The sequence below is a fragment of the Macrotis lagotis genome, chromosome X, assembly GCF_037893015.1.
Source record: "Macrotis lagotis isolate mMagLag1 chromosome X, bilby.v1.9.chrom.fasta, whole genome shotgun sequence".
Lineage (NCBI taxonomy): Eukaryota > Metazoa > Chordata > Mammalia > Peramelemorphia > Peramelidae > Macrotis > Macrotis lagotis.
Window position 1 is genome coordinate 297,346,672 of NC_133666.1, and position 18,577 is coordinate 297,365,248.

Below are 18,577 nucleotides of genomic sequence, written 5' to 3' on the forward strand. Positions count from 1 at the left end.
AAAATATTCTAAGTCACTAAACAATAAAAAAAAGTAAGGCAATTCTGAGGTTCTACCTCAAAGCTATCAAACTGAAAAAAAGACAGCAAAAGAGGAAAATGACAACTGTTGGAGGGACTGTGAGAAAATGGATATATTAGTATTCTACTGATGGTCTTCTGAACTGGTTCTGTATTATACCCCCCCCAAAGAAATCAAAGAAATGGGAAAATTAACTGAGTACAAAAATATTTTTATCATCTCCTATAGTAGTCAGAAATTGGAAACAAAAAGAGACACGGTATTAGGGAACAGCTAAACAAATTACAGTATATAATTAGAATATTACAGTTCCACAAAAAAACAATGAAATTGGCCTTTTCAAAAGAAAGTGGAGAATTTTTATGAAGGTCTCTACAATGTTTTTATTTAGGTTTTTACAAGGCAAATGGGGTTAAGTGGCTTTCCCAAGGCCACACGACTAGGTAATTATTAAGTGTCTGAGGTGGGATTTGAACCCAAGTACTCCTGACTCCAAGGCCAGTGCTCTATCCACTGTGCCACCTAGCCGCCCCGAAGGTCTCTATAATTTGAAGAACAGCAAAGTAATGAAGAACCAGAATAACAGATATAAGAATAATAGTATTAGAGAGAGATACAATTTTTAAAAAATTCTGATAAATGTAATGATATACCAGAAGCCCAAAAAGAATGATGAAACATGCTACTTACAAGAAGAGATGATTTAAGATGAAAATATAGTTATTTTCTAACATATCTAATGTAGCATTTGCTTCATTGGATTATTTAGATAAGTACTAAGAGTTTTTTGTTTTGTTAATTTGCTCAATTATGGAAGGAAATGTTTGTTACCTGGGGGGGGAGGGCAGTGAGAGGGAAGGGGGTGGAGAAGTCCTATGATCAAATGATGATAAGGGTAGTTTCAGAAAAATCTTTAAAAACTTTATTCTGATCAACTCAATAATAAACACCTGTGCCTACCATGTTCTGACAGAGAGACTTGGGGTGCAAACTGAAACCTAATTTTTTGGACATGGTCTATTCAAGAACTTGTTTTGCTTAACTATGCATATTTTTACAATACTTCTCTTTTATTTTTATTTTCATCCAATGGGAAAAGAAGGAAAGATGAAAAGATAGATTTCTATTATTTTTTTAAATAGGACAAAGGAAAAACTTCCCATTTAAGATATTTCAATATCAACTCTCCCCTCAGTTAAAAAAAAACATATATATTGCTTAATGAAATACATCTTTCAGTATTGTTAGGCAGTGTTTCTGACATTTTAGAATAAGATTAATTCACCAAAGTCTAGGCTACATAACAAGGGGACACATCACATAAGTCAACAAGAGGTAAAAAACTTAAAAGATCAAAAAAAGTCAGAAAACAAGAAATTTTCACACCAATTAAAATATCAAGAAATTTTTTAAAAAGGGATTGAAAAGGAGAAAACAGAGATAGTAACCCAGAGGAAAAGTATAAAAAGAAAATATAGGATAGTTAAAAATAAGCTATCCCCATCCATAGATATTGTTTGGCATGTGACTTTAAAAATCTAAGACATGGGCTCTTGGAGAAACCTAAACAAGCACATTCTGTCTCTTCATCAGGACTCAGTCATGGTGTCCTTGAGCATAAAACATATAGTGTTGAATAAAAAAATACAACTAAGGAATCATGTATAATACATAAGAATATTTAATTGTTTTTCTTTCTTTTTTAATTATTTATTTAAGGCAATGGGTTTTTAAGTGACTTGGCCAAGACCACACAGCTAAGCAATTATTAAACATCTGAGGCTGGATTTGAATTCAGGTCTTCCTGACTCAGGGGCCAGTACTCTAGCCACTACACAAAGTAGCTGCCCCTTAATTGTTTTTCCATGCTAAGGAGAGATTATCTTGACTCTATGCAAATATCTAAGTTGGAAGAATTAATTCCTCTCACACTGAGAGAAATGTACATGGTATCTAAGCTACTGACACTTCTAAAATTAGTACTTAATATCACTAAAAAACTAATTAGGATGAAACTTATTAAGGCAGTACACAAAGCATATGATTTAGTCAATAATATATAATGTGGTTAACTTTGAAATGTACAACAGGATAGACATTTAAATATTAAGCAAACACTCAAATTCTCTTCCTCAGTTTATTTTCTCCTGTCAATTAAACCTTTTGATCTTTAAGCACCATGCTTTGAAACTGTTAAATCATTAACTTAGCAAGTGTCCTACTAGTAAAGTATCATTTGTCAAAGAAGTATTATTTTTACTTTAATCAATATTCTCTAATGCTACTTAACAACAAAGAAAAAAGGCATCTCAAAAAAATTCAATTTTCTAATAGTTATTTGGTATACCATGCTGTTCTATACTGCTATGAAAAATTGAAGCAAACTCCTCCCCCCAAAAAAATTTCTCTTCTATATACATGAAAGTGACTTGGCAGAGAAAGAGGGATTTCAGTCAAAACCAATCATTCTGTACTGAGGGGGTATGAAAGGAGTGATATGGGCTAGGACTGATTCAGGCCAGTCCTCTGAAGAGAGAGATTCAAAACGGGGGGGGGGGGGGGATGAGTCACATGAAGAACACTCAGCAATTAACAAAAAGTGATTTGCTTAGCCATAGCAAAAAGACTGAAATGAAAATAGTTGCTGAGGATACCTTGAGTGGATTTAGATGAGAGATGCTCTCCTGCCAGTTGATTGTCATGATCCATCAATCAAAATACCAAGAGATGCTAGGAATGCTCATGGTTTCTGTTCTCAGGCAACCAGAAAATTGATGTCAATATTTTGAAACTTTAGTCCCTTGTGTCAACCAAGATTCAAGGATGGTCTTAATATTCATCAAAGAAAAATTAGTCTAGCTGTGATGAGAGGAGGGAATACTGCTCCTACCACAAGGTTATAGAAACACATTTATTTTCAGGACTTTAAACATATATCATCAAGGTCAAATTAATATAATCAGTTTGCACAATATGAGTATGTATAAATATATATATATATATATATATATGTGTGTGTATACACACACACACACACACACATACATATATATATATATATATATATATATATATATATATATGTATGTATATATAGTTCCTTTATATTATACAGGATACCTCCTTTTACCAATGGAAGTATTCTCCTTTCCTCCTTCCCACCCCCACTGACAACTGACAACTCTTTCCACAGCTGTCTTCATAAGTTGTGATGAGCAAAAATATGTTCTCACATGACCACTGACTTTCTAGTTATGAGCCTCTGAAGTCAGCTACACTGATGGGCAGAGAAGGGACACAAAGTTCCAACACTTGGTTTCTCCAAGTAGGATTGGTAGGAGCTTACATTCCTTTGGAATAATCTTTGGAAATTTTGTCATCTTTAACTATAAGGTATTAAAAGTAGCACTTAGTTATAAATCTCATAATTTTTAAAATTCACTTTTAATTACTAATCATGAAAAATGGAGAAAGGCTGGTATAAGAAGAGTACTAAAAGACCTGAATGCCATGTCTAGCAGTGCCATTAGTCAACTGTGATTAGGCAAGTCAACCAACTGCTGAAGATTTTAAGTTTCATTTGCAAAATATTGGAGTCTAGACATGAAAATAATTAATCACATTTATATGCCACTGTGTAGTTTGCAAAGTAATTTCCTCACAATGATTCTGAAGTGAATGGTACCTAGAACCTCCATCTTATAGATCAGAAAACTGAACTTGGAAACCTATGAGTTCTACATGCCATACAAATGGTAAATAACAGCCAAGTCTTGAAGTCAGGTCTTAAAGGTTAAAAAAAAATTCACCAATTATCTCATATATTCTTTCTAACTCTATAATTCTATGAGCTTTAAAAAAATAAATCAAAATGTTTAAGATTATCATTTCAGAAGCCCTTTAAAAAAGGAAAAATAGCAATTATTCTTCTCTAGTATAAAGTGATTTAGGTAAATAATCTAAAGAAACAATTTCAATATAAGAGAAAAATTTTAGAAAACGATTTCAAGAGCCTGGGAATCTTGATGTGATGTATCAATTATAATTCAACTTTATACTACATGAATATTTTTTAAAAAGAAAAAACAAGCAGTGGCACTATTGTACAATTCACTCTTAGATTCAGGAGACAAGACTGCAGTTTCTTCTCACTTATAATTTAGGAAGAAGACCTAGTTCTAGAGGATTTATCTTAGTATTTTCTAAAACATCCTAGATATGTTAAGAAACACAATGAACTCCTACTTCACACAGATGAAAGTCAATGAGATCATAAAAACAATCCTCAAGAGTTGCTACTACAAACATACACTGAAACAATATATTTGGGAGGGGGGGAAGGATATGAGTTGCTTAAAGACCTTAGACCTTAGACCTTTAGCTAAAGAAACAGAAAAGAGAAACAAGAAAAAGGTGACAGAAAAAGATCTAAAAGATAATAAAGATATACTAGGCTATAAGGTATATATGCTAAGGAAAAACACATGGTACTTGTGTTAAAAAAAACACTGTTAAAACTAAAATTCTTCATTCTACACATTGATGTATGTGGTGGTAAATAAACTTTACTTTTTTAAAAAAGGACATCTAGAAAATGTTTTTACATTCTTTAAAAATGATTTTTTTAATTTCATGAACTTTTTCCTTAAATTACACTACAAATGAAAATTAATTTATTGGCCTTTCACAATATGATTCAGCACAATCTTTACTCAAAAAAAGACTGCCATGCTAATTGCAGACTCTTATAATCAACTTACACTACAGTTTTCAGGTGGAACAAGTAGCTGGGTGATTTCTCCACCATGAACACAGAAGATATGTTTCATTTCTCCAGAAAATATGTCCCAAATTATGACAGAGAAATCCACTCCTCCAGAAATTAAGTATCTCTGGTCATAACGAGATGAGACCTGATGAGGATATAGTAAACATGTAATTTTGTTCCGATGACCCCGAAGAGTTCTGTGAGGTGGCCAACCTGCAAATGAGATTTTGTTTTTAAAATAAGGTAGAAATTCCAATCTTAAAAATTTTCAACAAAGAGAAATATGAATTGATTTACATTTTTCACATATACACAAAAAATCCTACAAAAATCTTATAAAAGATCATCATATCATGTCTTATTTTCTAAATATAAATAATTCCAAGAAATTAAGTGATAGATTCTACATATGTTAAGCTAAAATTCTTTACCTGAAGTTCTTCTGTTGCACTAGTTCAAACTGATCAAATTAGCAGAAACAAAAAAAAATGAAAAAGTCAAATTCATTCAAAAAGATGGTGGCATAAAGTTAGGAAGCTCCTAGAGCTTTTCCTGACACAACTTTAAATGAAGCTCTACAGAGACCTAAAAAGACCTCATCAAAACAAGAGTGAAACAAGTTCTCAACTCAAGATATCATAGATAACCTTTAGTAGAGATTTGCCTCTTCTGGGTAAAGGGGGAATTTTAGTCCAACAAAGGAAGGAGGGCAAGAAAGTCAGCAGGAGGCTCTTAGCTAATGCAGCTCAGGTAACAGCTCAGCAAACCAGTTAGATAGCAGGCCACCAGGGTGGTCCCAAATGCAGACAAAATCTGTGCCCTGGGATAATTGGGGTAACATACAGGGCTGTGTTGGGAACAAACCACTGTATGGGCAACACCTTAGCATAGAGGAAACAAACATCTACATAGGCAATGCCTGGGCAGTAAACTTTGGCAAGCAATAAGCCAGGGATCAGCACAAAAGGCTTGAAACTACCAAATAAAACAAACCCAACAACAACAAAAAGAGCTCTAAATCACAGAAAGTTACTTTTTTAATAGGGATGATAAAAATGCTATTTTAGGAGAAGAAATCAGTAATAAATGGCCTGTATGTGAAACCTCAAAAGAATTTATGAATTGGTTTTAAATCTAAAATCTCTTAGAAGAACTCCAAAAAAAGATTTTGAAAAACAAAGAAGAGAGAAAAAAGAAAAATGGAAAAAAGAAGAGAAAGCCACACAGGAAAATTATGAAAAACTGATGGAAGAAATTAACTCCTTTAAAAGTAAAAATGACCAACTTGAAAAAAATTTAACTCATTAAAAAATAAAATTGACCAACTGGAAAAGGAAACCAACTCATTTAGAAGTAAAATTAACCAAATGGAAAAGGAACCACAAAAACTAAATGAAGAAAACAAAGAACATTTATTAAGCACCTACCATGTGCCAGGGCACTAGGCTGAGTGCAGGGGAAAGAAAAACAAAAACATCCCCTCTCTCAAGGAGTTCAATTCTAATGGGAGAGACAACAGGCAAATAAATAATCTCAGGGAAAAAACACTAGTATTAAGGGTGATGGCAAATGCTCCTTGAAGAAGACAGGATTTTAACTGACTTAGGGAACTCAAGAGGCAAGGAAAAGGAACAAAAGAATTCTAGACATAGGGGACAATCAGTGAAAATGCAGTGTTTTGTGGAAGAAATAGCAGGGAAACCACTGTCCTGGCCCATAAAGGATATAGAAAAGAGTAAGTTATAAAAAGTCTGGAAAGAAGGAGGGCAGGTTATGAAGAGCTTTAAAAATTGAACTAAGGATTTTCTATTTGATCCCAGAAGTTAATAGGGAGCTCCTGGAGTTTATTAAATTAGAGTTCACATGGTCAGACTTGAACTTCAAGAAGATCAGTTAGACAGATGACAGCATTGAGGGGGAAACTGAAACAAAGAGAACAACCAGAAGCCTATTACAATACTCTGGGCATGAGACAACAAAGGCAAGTCAGACATTTCACATTTTAAAAATATCAACATGACACAAAGCTTTACAGATGTCAACATATGGTTTGTTTTTTAAACAGATATCTCTAATAATTCTCAAAATATAAGACTGTAAAACTTAATTTCAGTACCTCTCCGGAGCATGTGTTCTCCCTGAAGTAGCTGAACTATAGCAGTTTGTGTTGCTGGCACAATAATTATGCTCCCGTCTTCACGGCCACAAACTAGTCGTCCATGGGATGGAATGTACACACTTGCTGTAACTTTCAAAGGTTCACTGCTATTAGGAACCAAACTGAGTTGATCTATAATTCCAGCAGGACAAGGAGTGAGTTTACCAAAGGCTTCTTGTAAACAAATTGAAGTTGTCATTTCCAATCCTACAGATGTTTTGTTTTAAAAGATACAAAAAAGAAAAAAGACAGCATTTAAACAGATAAATATATCAAAAAATATTTATTTGTATTTCTTATTAGTTGAATTGCCATTACCTTCTGCAGCTTCCTCTTTCTCAAGTATGTCTGGTACATTCCAAATACACAATCTTCCTGAAGAGTCTCCCTGAATAAGTAGCTTATGAAAACATTCCCTACGTCCATAAAAGAATCGAGTAACAGGAGGGCAGATAAACAACTGTGGAAAAAAATGCATATTCATTCAAATTTTTACAGCTTTATGTTTAATTTGTAATAAAAACATTTAAACATCAGCAACATGTTTCAGATGCATATATTAATCATTTTTCTTTTGAACCAGGAATACAGAATACATTATAGACAATGTATTTTTATCACCCTTATTTTAAAAATGATATATATAGATATAAGATAAAAGATAATATAAATAGATACAGTTTAAAAGTTTTGAAATATAATTTCTTCATAAAAAAACCCTGTAAGATACACAGTGCAAAAGTATTTTAAAAGCACTGACAACTCTGACATAATATCTAAAATTATTCAATAATATTTAAATTAAGCACAAAATTAACTTTCAATGAATCATAAAATTCCTAAGGCAAAATGTTTTACATATATTAATGAATGATCTTGACAGCTTTTAGTCAGTTAAAACTTACTATTGTTAAATCATGCATATAATTTTTCACAAGTTTTTGACTTAAGATATTAATAAAACACTCTCCATTTTTAAACAGTGACTAAGATGCAATCATAAAATTTTAAGATGAGACCTATGATTTCACTGATGTAGGGAATTCCCAGATAAGAATATTCCTTTAATCAATGCAACTACCATGCATCAGAGGCAGGATTTGAATTAAGCTCTTGAAAGCACCAGAGCCAGCTCTCTCCACTATATTAAGCTTTCTCTAATAAGAGATTTGCTACCTCTAATTATAGAGGTAAGAAAAATTTACCAGAGGCTAAATTCACATAGTGACTAGTTACAACTTGAATCCAAATGGCAATTCCAAATAGACATTACTTCCACATTCCATATTAAAGTATATCAATAATACAGTCACAATTAGAGTTTGATAAACATATTTTCTATGTCACTAAAATTTTGTCATATTCAATATCACATTTTGTGTGCATATATGCACATGAAATATTGAACTTTAGCTAACAACTGTAAAATGATCAATCAACTAATTGGCTAGAGTTTTGTTTGTGATTTCATTGTGATAGATAATTGCTTTTAAGTCTTATTAGAAAAGGATGAAAAAGATTTGATTCCTGCTAGAAAATGAGTCTTTAGTTCATAAAATCTTTAAAAAATCTAGTACATCATTTCTTAATTAAATGTGGTACACACTATGTTCAAATTATTGTGATATGTACTGAATAAATAAAATTCCATTTCCTCCTGTACTTTAATTTAATCAACAAGCAAAAAATATTTCAACCAAAAGTAATTAAAATTGATATAAAATATAACTTAAGTGAAATTGATGGTAGTTATTCCCTGGATGTTAAGCAAAATAAACTTGAACCAATTTGTTTATTTTAAATGCAAAAGACCCTAAAGCTTTACTGTGTTACAGAAATGTAATTAAGACAACCATAACTTCTTGCACCAAAAAGACATTCAACAAAGTCCAAAGTAGTATTTATTCCAATATAAAAGCAACTCATTTTCTGCTAATAAGTGTCTTAAAAATTGAACCTAGGGCAGCTAGGCGGTGCAGTGGATAGAGCACCGGCCCTGGAGTCAGGAGTACCTGAGTTCAAATTCGGCCTCAGACACTTAATAATTATCTAGCTGTGTGGCCTTAGGCAAGCCACTTAACCCCATTGCCTATTAAAAACAAAAAAATTTAAAAAAATAAATGAACCTAAATGAAATTTAACATATCTAGTGAGATGGGGGAAAGCAGATGACAACCATTTAAAGATATCTGTGGAAATCATTGTATCACACAAATAATAGCCTTCTAATTTAAATGGAGATGAATAGCAATTTAAGTTGGTTAAATATAATAGCAAATTAAGTTGATTAAATATAATGATTATTTATGGTCAAATAAATTTTGTTTCCCTAAGTATTTATGACAAATATCTTCTCTTTCATCCCTCCCCCCCCATCCCCCCCCAGGGAACAACACAGGGGATGGAATTTTCAAAAATTTGGCAGAAAATTGGACAAATAGCATTCTTGCACTTTTTTAAAAAATTGCATCATGTAGTTTAAAAGCTTCTAAAATTGTAGAAATTAGTATTAAATAAATTCTGGTTATTTAATGAATGTTTTTTGATTAAAATCATTTTAATTCATGTTTTTAAGATAGCATCATCAAAAGCTCTCATAGGATTCTTTTACATGATAAATTATTCTATTAGATAGAATCATCCTAAATATCTTTCACTATTCCTAAAATTTCATAATAAATTAGTGTAAATTAGCTTCTGTATTAATTTCATTCAAAATTAGTTGGAATGTAAAGACAAACATTCATAATTTCTTATAGGTCTTTGGAAAATAATGTATAATACTGTATGATATTACTATGAATACAAAGAGACTACACAACTTTAGGACCAATGGGATGTGGAGGAGCCTAAACAAGAATATTTAAGTCTCTTAAATGGTGTAAAGTCCAATGGACATAAAAGGAATAAATAAAAATGAAATTTAGTCCTTCCTATATACCAAATTTGCCAGGAAGGGGAAATGAGAGAAGAACTTTCAGGAAGAAAAATCCCATTGTGGTCAGATAGGTACCTAGGAGAAAATAATTGCCAAAAACTATAATATGATGAAGATTATGATTTTCAAGAGAATAACAATGGTGGACAAGTCAATTCTGCCTCCCCTTTGTCTAAGTCTGTACTTCTTTACCCTACCTGCTCAATATCTGTTTTCTTTACTTTAAAAGCTCTATCTACATAATTGAACTTTCAGTACTAAATTTATCTTTATGAATATCACTGCTTTATATTACAATGAGATGTGAATTGAATGTTTCATTCAACATGCTATATGTCCAAGGTAAAATAAATATATGGTCACTTGATCAAGCAGGAGAACTTAACTGGCAGAAGAATGATAACGTGAGAAGGCAGAGAAAGTTATCCATGGAGTAATGTCAATGATTTAAGACTAAAGACACATAGGATTTAGAGAAAGTTATCCATGGAGTAATGTCAATGATTTAAGACTAAAGACACATAGGATTTTTTTCTCAAGTGAAATGGAGGCCAGGGAGAAAATGGGAGGGTGAAGGGATTTCCTCCAAAAAGATGACCCAGTGGAGTCCTCTTTTAATGACATTTAAAGGCACCCATATTTTGGTTAAAGAATGCAACAACAGATAAACATGTATAAAGTACTACTGAGTATTTGTTTCATCAGTTAACAAATATGTACTGTGTCAAATACTGTGCAAAATGCTTGGGCTACACTGAAAGAGAAGAACAGGGTCCCAGTGAAGATAACTCAGGAAGGTTTCCTGTAGATGATGGTTGTCTTTGCTCTCCAATAAGACCATGACATCAGGGAGGTAATGCCATGACAAGCACATGAATCTGATTTGAGTGAGGGGGTGCTGTGCTAAGTCACCAGCCTCACTTTCTCTTCCAGAACTATCTGGGTCCAGTGACCAGATATGAATCAGGATAACTGGAGATGGCCCTGGATATGAGGCAATCAAGGTTAAGTGACTTGTCCAAGGTCACACAGCAAGTAAGGGTCAAGTGTCTGAGGCCAAATTTGAATTCTGATCCTCCTAACTCCAAGGCTAGTGCTCTATCCCTGCATCATCTAGCTGGCTGCCAGTCTTTGAATAGTTCCAGTGAATACTTAGTCTAAACTATTCAGATTCTTCCTCCAGAGGACAGCCTATCCAAAATGGAAGCTGTGCTACAAAGAGTTTCAAAGTGGATCTAAAGTAAGTCATGCAAACATATTTTCTGAATTAACCAGTTCTCTGAGTTTTTCTGTCCAAATCTCTCCTGCATGAAATCTTCCAATTTTTTTAACTAAATCCCCCTTCTCAGAAGATTGAAAACCAATTAGAAATCAATTTGATACCATGTCCTTTTGTCACTATATTAAGAATTTTTGAATAATCAACCAAGTCTAATAATTCACAAAATAATAAATGAGTAATTACTCCTTATTTTATTCTCACTTTCCCTTTACATTTCTTCAATATTTTAAACAATCTTAAAATATACTTGTTCTCAGAATCCACTACTATTTTTATATTTTTACAGCCTTCATAATGCATATCATAATATTCTTAATAATTATGTCAACCTCAATTTTTTCAAGTAGTTATAACACAAAAATTCCAGGTAAAGTTGTTGAAGAGGTTGCTGAAGTTAGTACAACACATATATTTGTATCATATGTAGTCAAAGGTTTAGTATGAGAAGATTCAATTAATCAAGTTTACTCTTTTATCAAAGTCAATTTAATCTCCTGCTTGTCAATTAATAGAATTCTGATATCAAAACAATATATTCATATCTGTTCTACCTTGTATAAATTCCACTCAAAGTAAATAAATAAAAGAAATCACCCTGAAATTGAGTCAAATGAAATATCGCAATAATGAGTTTGAATGAGTTACTTTTCTGCATTAGTCTGAGTAACTTGAATAATTTGTACTAGGACCACAGTCATAATCACACATTTATGAAATCAGGACAATTAATATTATTTTCAAATATTTGACAGAAAGCCAATGATTAGCTATCATCAGGACCTGAAAAATGACTGCTACTCATCTTCCGCCCAACTGATCACTAAGGGCACAAGATGACATTTTGGTCATGGAATAAAGTATAGTATAAGAAACTTCAATTCTGTTTTTAAATGTACAAAGGTAAGGGAAATATCAGAAAACACTGGTAATATTAACAATGAAAAAGGATGAAACTAAATATAAAATGTTCTAGCTATAATATAAATCAATGACACCAATTTTACTTAAAGGACATGAAAATATATACATATATTCCTAGAGATGTCTCCCTGAGCACAACAATTTTCTAATAACACCTAGCAAGGAAAAGGTGAAATCCGATCTAAGTCTTGAAGAAAGCCAGAAGGTGAAGGTGAAGATAGAGCTCATTCAAAGCATGGAAGATAGACAGCTAATGAAAAGCAGAGAAGCAGAAGTTGGACTATCATGTTCAAATAATAGCAAGAAGACCAATTAGTCAATCCAGAAATCCAATAATGGCCACATTATGAAGCATTAGAGATAAGAATAAAGCTTTCATAACAGGTAGAAAAACTATAATCAACAAAGTTAGATTTTACTGAACTATATTATGTCTTGAACAAATGTTTATGTTGACAAATAAGGAATATAAATTCCATATATATATAATAATTTTTAATACACTTGCTTCAATGAATCTGTGTATGGCCACAGTACTCAGAATGCATCTCACCTCTTTATCTTCTCTATCTAAGAGACCATACTGTACAGGAGGAATTAAATTTTCAACAGCCTTTCCAACATCACTGCGGAATGAATCACTAGCAGGAAGGCAACTGAAAATCAGAGAAAACACTTAATGAAAATTCATCTCTTAAAATTTGTTTCTCAAATATAATTCCATGATATAAGACTTTTTTTCACTGCTAAAATTCATATTTTCAAAACTCAATTGTAAATATGAAAGTATGACATTATTTAATTATAATAATAAAATATAAAATGTAATTTAACATATCTCACTTCAATGAAAAATTTTTAAATGTTCCTTTTTGAAATTTTTCTGAGTTAAACTGAAACTTCATAATTTAATCTTCAAAATTATACTTAATACTTATTCCACCATTTTAACCATATACTTCTTTATATATTTTATGATATTTAAACCATACAATACTTAAATTTTTCATTACAAAAGTAGCAAATTTCTTGAAATTTGAGAATGGCAGTTATTCTTCACCTAAATTTTAAGATGATTCTAATGCCCTAAATTTTTTCTTATACTGTGACTTATTATTTATTGAATACCTGGCAGGTAGTTTGTAAATATAAATTTGTCCATTTTCTGTCCATATAATAACTTTATCGGCAGATATGAAGTCACCTCCTGTCCATGTTTGTCCATTTTCACTGGGTCCAGAACATAACAATGAATAATCTCCAGCATCAAATACCTACAAAGAACCAGAAACAAACTCAAAATTCTAAATTCATATTATAATATAAATAAAAACAATGACATGTTGGTTAAATCCTCTAGGAGCCAAGTTCCTTTACTTAAAAATCAATCAGAAAGAGATGAAGTAAAATTCAAGTCTCCTCAGCATGAATTAGTGGTGACAACAATTCAGTAGGAAGAGGCAGAAACATTAATCAAAGAGTGCTTAATAACCATTCTAGAGGTTCGCCATAGACAAGCAAAGATCAGAGTTCAGCTGAAGAAAATTGAAGCTCCTAGAGTAGTATATTTTTTGTTCAACTGTAAACAAGAGAGGTACTGCCCAAAGTGTATGTGGCTTTAAGATCAACAAGTAGATGAAACCATCCAGGAGAGAGATAAGATTGCTCTTAATGAAATCTGAAAATGCTAGAAACAGTCAGCTTGTCTCCTCCAATAATTTGTTTGTAACATAACTATGCAGTTAAACATAACTATAAAGGTGAATTTAATAAAATTAAATTTAATAAGGATAAAAGTAAAAAGTCTTAAGATTTATAGCCAAGAAATTAACCATAAGTACAAAATGGGGAAGCACAGCTAAGCTTTATTTGAAAGTATAATATGGAAGCCAATGCCCTCTCGTTCCAAAAAAATACAAACCCAAGATATCTAGTTGGATTAAGTATAGTGCCCAGGAATAAAAAAGTGCTACATTCTACTCAGGCCAGACCACTTCTGGAGTTTGTCATTTGGGTCTGAATAATGCATTTTACAAAGAACAATAATGTGCTAAGAAATGTCTAATGATGATGGATATCAGGTCCACACTATATGAATATAAATGAAGGAACTAAGTGTGTTTATGCTGAAGAGTCAGGAAGTACATGATAATGGTCCTCAAGTGTTGGAAAGGCAATCATTTTCAAGAAACATTGATTTATTGTGTTTGGTTCCAAAGACAAAATATGAATTAGGCATGGAAGTTGCAAAGAGGTAGTTTTAGGCTTGATATTAGAGAAGCCTAAGTCTTAAGAGTTATTTGATATAGAACAAGCTTTTTCAATAGGTAGTGGGTTCCCCATTAACTGGAGATATTCAAGCACATTCAGGCTCCACATACTGGAGAGGCATTCTGGTAGCCATTCACTTTTAGGTCTGAGACTGGTCACTGAGGCACCTCCCTATTCAAATCCTAGAGTTTTAGAATTCATCTGAAGACAATCAAAGACTTCAAACTACAAAGTGGTTGCAACTCTCTTGTCCAAACTTATTTCATAAAACTTTCCATTTCACCCATTTTCATCCAAATTATACTAACAAAGGTTATGACATTTTACAGACACACATGTGAAAATAGGAAAGGGCTCAAAAGGTGACCTCATACCCCAAATTCCTCAGGGACAAATACAACTCAGAAGAATATAATACATGCAAGGGAAAAGAAAGCAAGGAGAAAAAAAGATCATGACATCAATATCTCTACCAGAAATAAAATATCATTTGGTTTGTATTCTTCTCTCCTTCCAAGGATATCCAACTCCTCAGTTCTGTTCCTACTATACAAGAGAAACTGAAGAGCCCATGACATTAGCTAAGCAGTCCTAATTCTCCCTGCTTTGATCTGCAAGCCTCAGAAGATACAGCAGGGTGACTTCATTCAGTCAAAAGGCAGCAGATGCTGTCTTCCTATCCAATATTAGTTCAATTTCCCCTTCATTCTTTAGAGTGGTCACAACTCTACTCCACTTTATAATCTTATCAAGCTATTTTCCAACTCCATGATTGTTGGTAATCTTGCCCTATCTTCAAGGCCTAGTTGAAGTGTCAGCTCCACAATGAGTCCTTCTTCATTTTCAAAACTATTAAATGATTCCTCATCTGCCTCAAAGGACTCATGTCAAAATATTTGATATCTTCTATTCATTTATATTATAATTAGGATGACAATTATTTGCATAACAAAGAACTTTTTTATTTTCCCCTCCCCATTAAGACATTAAAGCACCTTAAAGGTAGTGCCTTCCATAGCAAATGCTTATTCAATATTTGCTGAATTTGCTCTAAAAAGAACAGAGAGCTCCAAAGAGCACCATTCTAAATATGTCCTCAATAGGAGAAGATGTATTACAAATAAACAAGGAACATAAATTCAGACATGAAAACTAAAAGATTACAATAGTCTTTCTCAAAAATATTCCTTAAGTTTAGTTCTAAAAAGAACCAGCTGACAATAAGGAGAGGGATGACCTCACCCCAGGCTAGAGCCCAACACTGATTGAAGGAAAAAGTATTCAACAGCTTCAATTGCTCCCTTTAGGCCAAGGGAGAAGGCCTCAATCAAGGTCACAGACACTCCAGAGAAATAAACCAGCACCTCCTACTAGGCAGCCGGAGAAATTGCACTCAATGAGAAAAGCCTCTAGGGATCACAACACCAAATCTCTGTGAACCAGCCCCTCCCCAATTCAAGGTCTTAGCAAAATGAAGAAAGGTCAGCAGAAAGGTGGATCCATAGAAAAAGTCTTGGAAAGAAAAGACCCTAACTCAGAGAGACCTAGAACCTCTGAGGAGAATATGATCTGATCTCCAGCACAAAAAGACTTCCCTGAAGAAATAAGGAAGGAGTTTAAAAATAAATTGGGTGATTGTTGGGTGTAGGGGGAGGGGCAGAGGTGGGCTCTGGGGCTCATGGCTCCAGCGCTGGTGCTCAGTCCATTGCACCACCTAGCCATACCTAAAATTATTACTATTATTTTTTTAATTTTAATTTTTTTTCTCTCCCCTTTACTTTATCGCTCAAACAAGTCTATATTTATAGGGGGAGGGGGCATTTCGCTTACTCTTAAACAATATTTTATTAATGTAAAAAAATTATTTATACAAAATGAGAATAAAAATTTAAAAAAAATCAATTGGAAAATTTGGGGAAAGAAACCCAAGAGAAGATTAACACCTTGCAACAGGAAAGAAAATCATTGGAAAATACAATTGGTTTAATACAAAATGAGAATAAATTGAAGGCAAAGGGATTCAACAGCTTCAATGACTCCTGTCAAGCTAAGGGAGAAGGCCTAAATCAAGGTCACAGACACTCCAGAAAAAGCAACCAGCACCTCCTACTAGCCAGCCAGAAAAACTGCACTCAGTGAGTAAAGCCTCTAGCGATTCCCTGTAAACTAGCACCTGCCCAACTCAAGGTCTTAGCAAAATGAAGAAGGGTCAGCAGAAAGGTGGATCCATAGAAAAATTCTCAGAAGGAAAAAAAACTGCACTCAGAGAGACCTAGAACCACTGAGGAGAATATGATTTGGTCTACAACACAGAAAGACTTCCTTGTAGAAATAAGTAAGGAGCTTAAAAATCAACTGGAAAATTTGGGAGAAAAAAATAATACCTTGCAACAAGAAAAAAAAATCCTTAGAAAATAAAATTGGACAAATACAAAATGAGAATAAATCTATCAAATCCTCAATTGGGCAAATGAAAAAGAAAATAATTATCTCAAAACCCCAATTGGACAAATGGAAAGCTCTTTCAAAAGTAGAATTGACCAAAGGAAAAGGAGTTGCAAAAGGTTAATGAAGAAAACTCCTCCCTAAAAAAAATAGAATGGAGTCTGCAGAAACTAATGACTTCATGAGACAGCAGGGGCCTGTCAAAAAAAAATCAAAAAATATAAAAAATAGAAGAAAATGTAAAATACCTCATCAGCAAAACCACTGACCTGGAGAATAGATCAAGAAGGGGCAACCTGAAAATTATTGGACTACCTGAAAACAATGAAGAGAGAAAAAAAGCCTGGACTTACTATTACAGTATCTAGTGATGGAAAATTGCCCTGGTATCATGGAACCAGAGGGCAAAGTAGTTATTGAAAGAATACATCAATCCCCTCCAAAAAAAGATCCTAAAATGAAAACACCAAGGAATGTTACAGTCAAATTCTAGAACTATCAGGTAAAAGAGGAAATCCTGCAAACAGCCAGAAAGAAGCAATTTAAAAATCAAGGAGTCACAGAAATGATTACACAGGACCTGGCTGCATCAACATGAAGGGATCAAAGGGCCTGGAATGAGATATTTCCAAGAGCAAGGGAACTTGGAATGCAGCCAAGAATCCACTATCTCACAAAGCAGAGCCTTCTTTTTCAGGGGAAAAAATGCACATTTAACGAAATGGAGGAATTCCAAAAATTCCTGATGAAAAGACCAGAGCTAAATAGAAAATTTGGATATCAAACAGGAGGTCCAAGAAACACATGAAAATGTTAAAAAAAAAAAGGGGGGGGTGTGGTGAAGGAAAAATTATCCAATAACTTGAAAATGGCTATATCCCAGCATGGGGAAAAGGATTCTCATAACTCTTGAGAACTGTAACTCTAACAGAGAGAATATACCTAGCCAGAAGGGATGGACACTCATGACTTATCCATAAGACTGCTATCCAATGGGATGAAAGTGGCTATAACCTCACTTGAGAAAAAGACTCTAATAGCTCTCAAGGATTGTAACTCTATTAGATAGAATGTACTTAGCTAGAAGTAACGGATACTCAGAATTTTCTATGACCCACATAGAATGATTTTAAAAACACTACCTCGTTAAAAACTGGGACAGGAAGGAGAAGGGAGGAGGGAGGGGACTGAATGTGGTAAATCTCATTACACTAAGGTACAAAATACCTATGGTAATAGAGTGGAAGAAGGGAGGAGATGAGAAGCACCTGAATCTTCTTCTCAGAAGACTTGGCTTAAAGTTAACTTATACACAAACTCAGTTAATTTAAAAAACATCTAACCTTTCAAGTATTAAAAGGGGAAAAGAGGAGCGGGGATGGAAAAAGGGAGGGGGAGGAAAAAGGGGAATTAACAAAAGGAAGGGAAGAGAAAAGGGGAAAGAAAGGGGAGGGGTGGATATAGAAGGGCAAACACACTGGAATGGGGTGATATTCAGAAACAAAATACTGGGCAATATGGAAAAAGGGGGGAGGAAAGGGGAAAATATAGAGGGAAGATAGCATGGAGGGCAATAAAAAATTAGTAATCATAACTTTAAATGTGAATGGGATGAACTCTCCCTTAAAACATAAGTGAATTGAAGTGTGGATAAAAATACCAGAACCCTACAATAGGCTGCTTAAAAGAAACTCATTTGAAACAGAGAGATACATATAGGGTAAAGGTTGGAGCAAAACATATTTTGCTTCAGCTGAAGTGAAAAAAAACAGG

The 18,577-nt window shown here is 33.4% G+C and overlaps 1 protein-coding gene across 2 annotated transcripts in view; it reads right to left on the reverse strand.

Annotated features, from left to right (window-relative positions):
- Window positions 1–18,577, reverse strand: part of WDR7 (WD repeat domain 7) — a 483,043-nt gene that overhangs the window by 441,628 nt on the left and 22,838 nt on the right. For both annotated transcript variants that reach the window (XM_074208025.1, XM_074208024.1), the window contains exons 7-11: window positions 13,217–13,362; window positions 12,642–12,744; window positions 7,266–7,407; window positions 6,906–7,154; window positions 4,782–5,002 (exon numbers count right to left, since the gene is read on the reverse strand). In XM_074208025.1, the coding sequence (XP_074064126.1) occupies window positions 4,782–5,002; window positions 6,906–7,154; window positions 7,266–7,407; window positions 12,642–12,744; window positions 13,217–13,362 (861 nt within the window). The remainder of the gene's footprint in view (window positions 1–4,781; window positions 5,003–6,905; window positions 7,155–7,265; window positions 7,408–12,641; window positions 12,745–13,216; window positions 13,363–18,577) is intronic.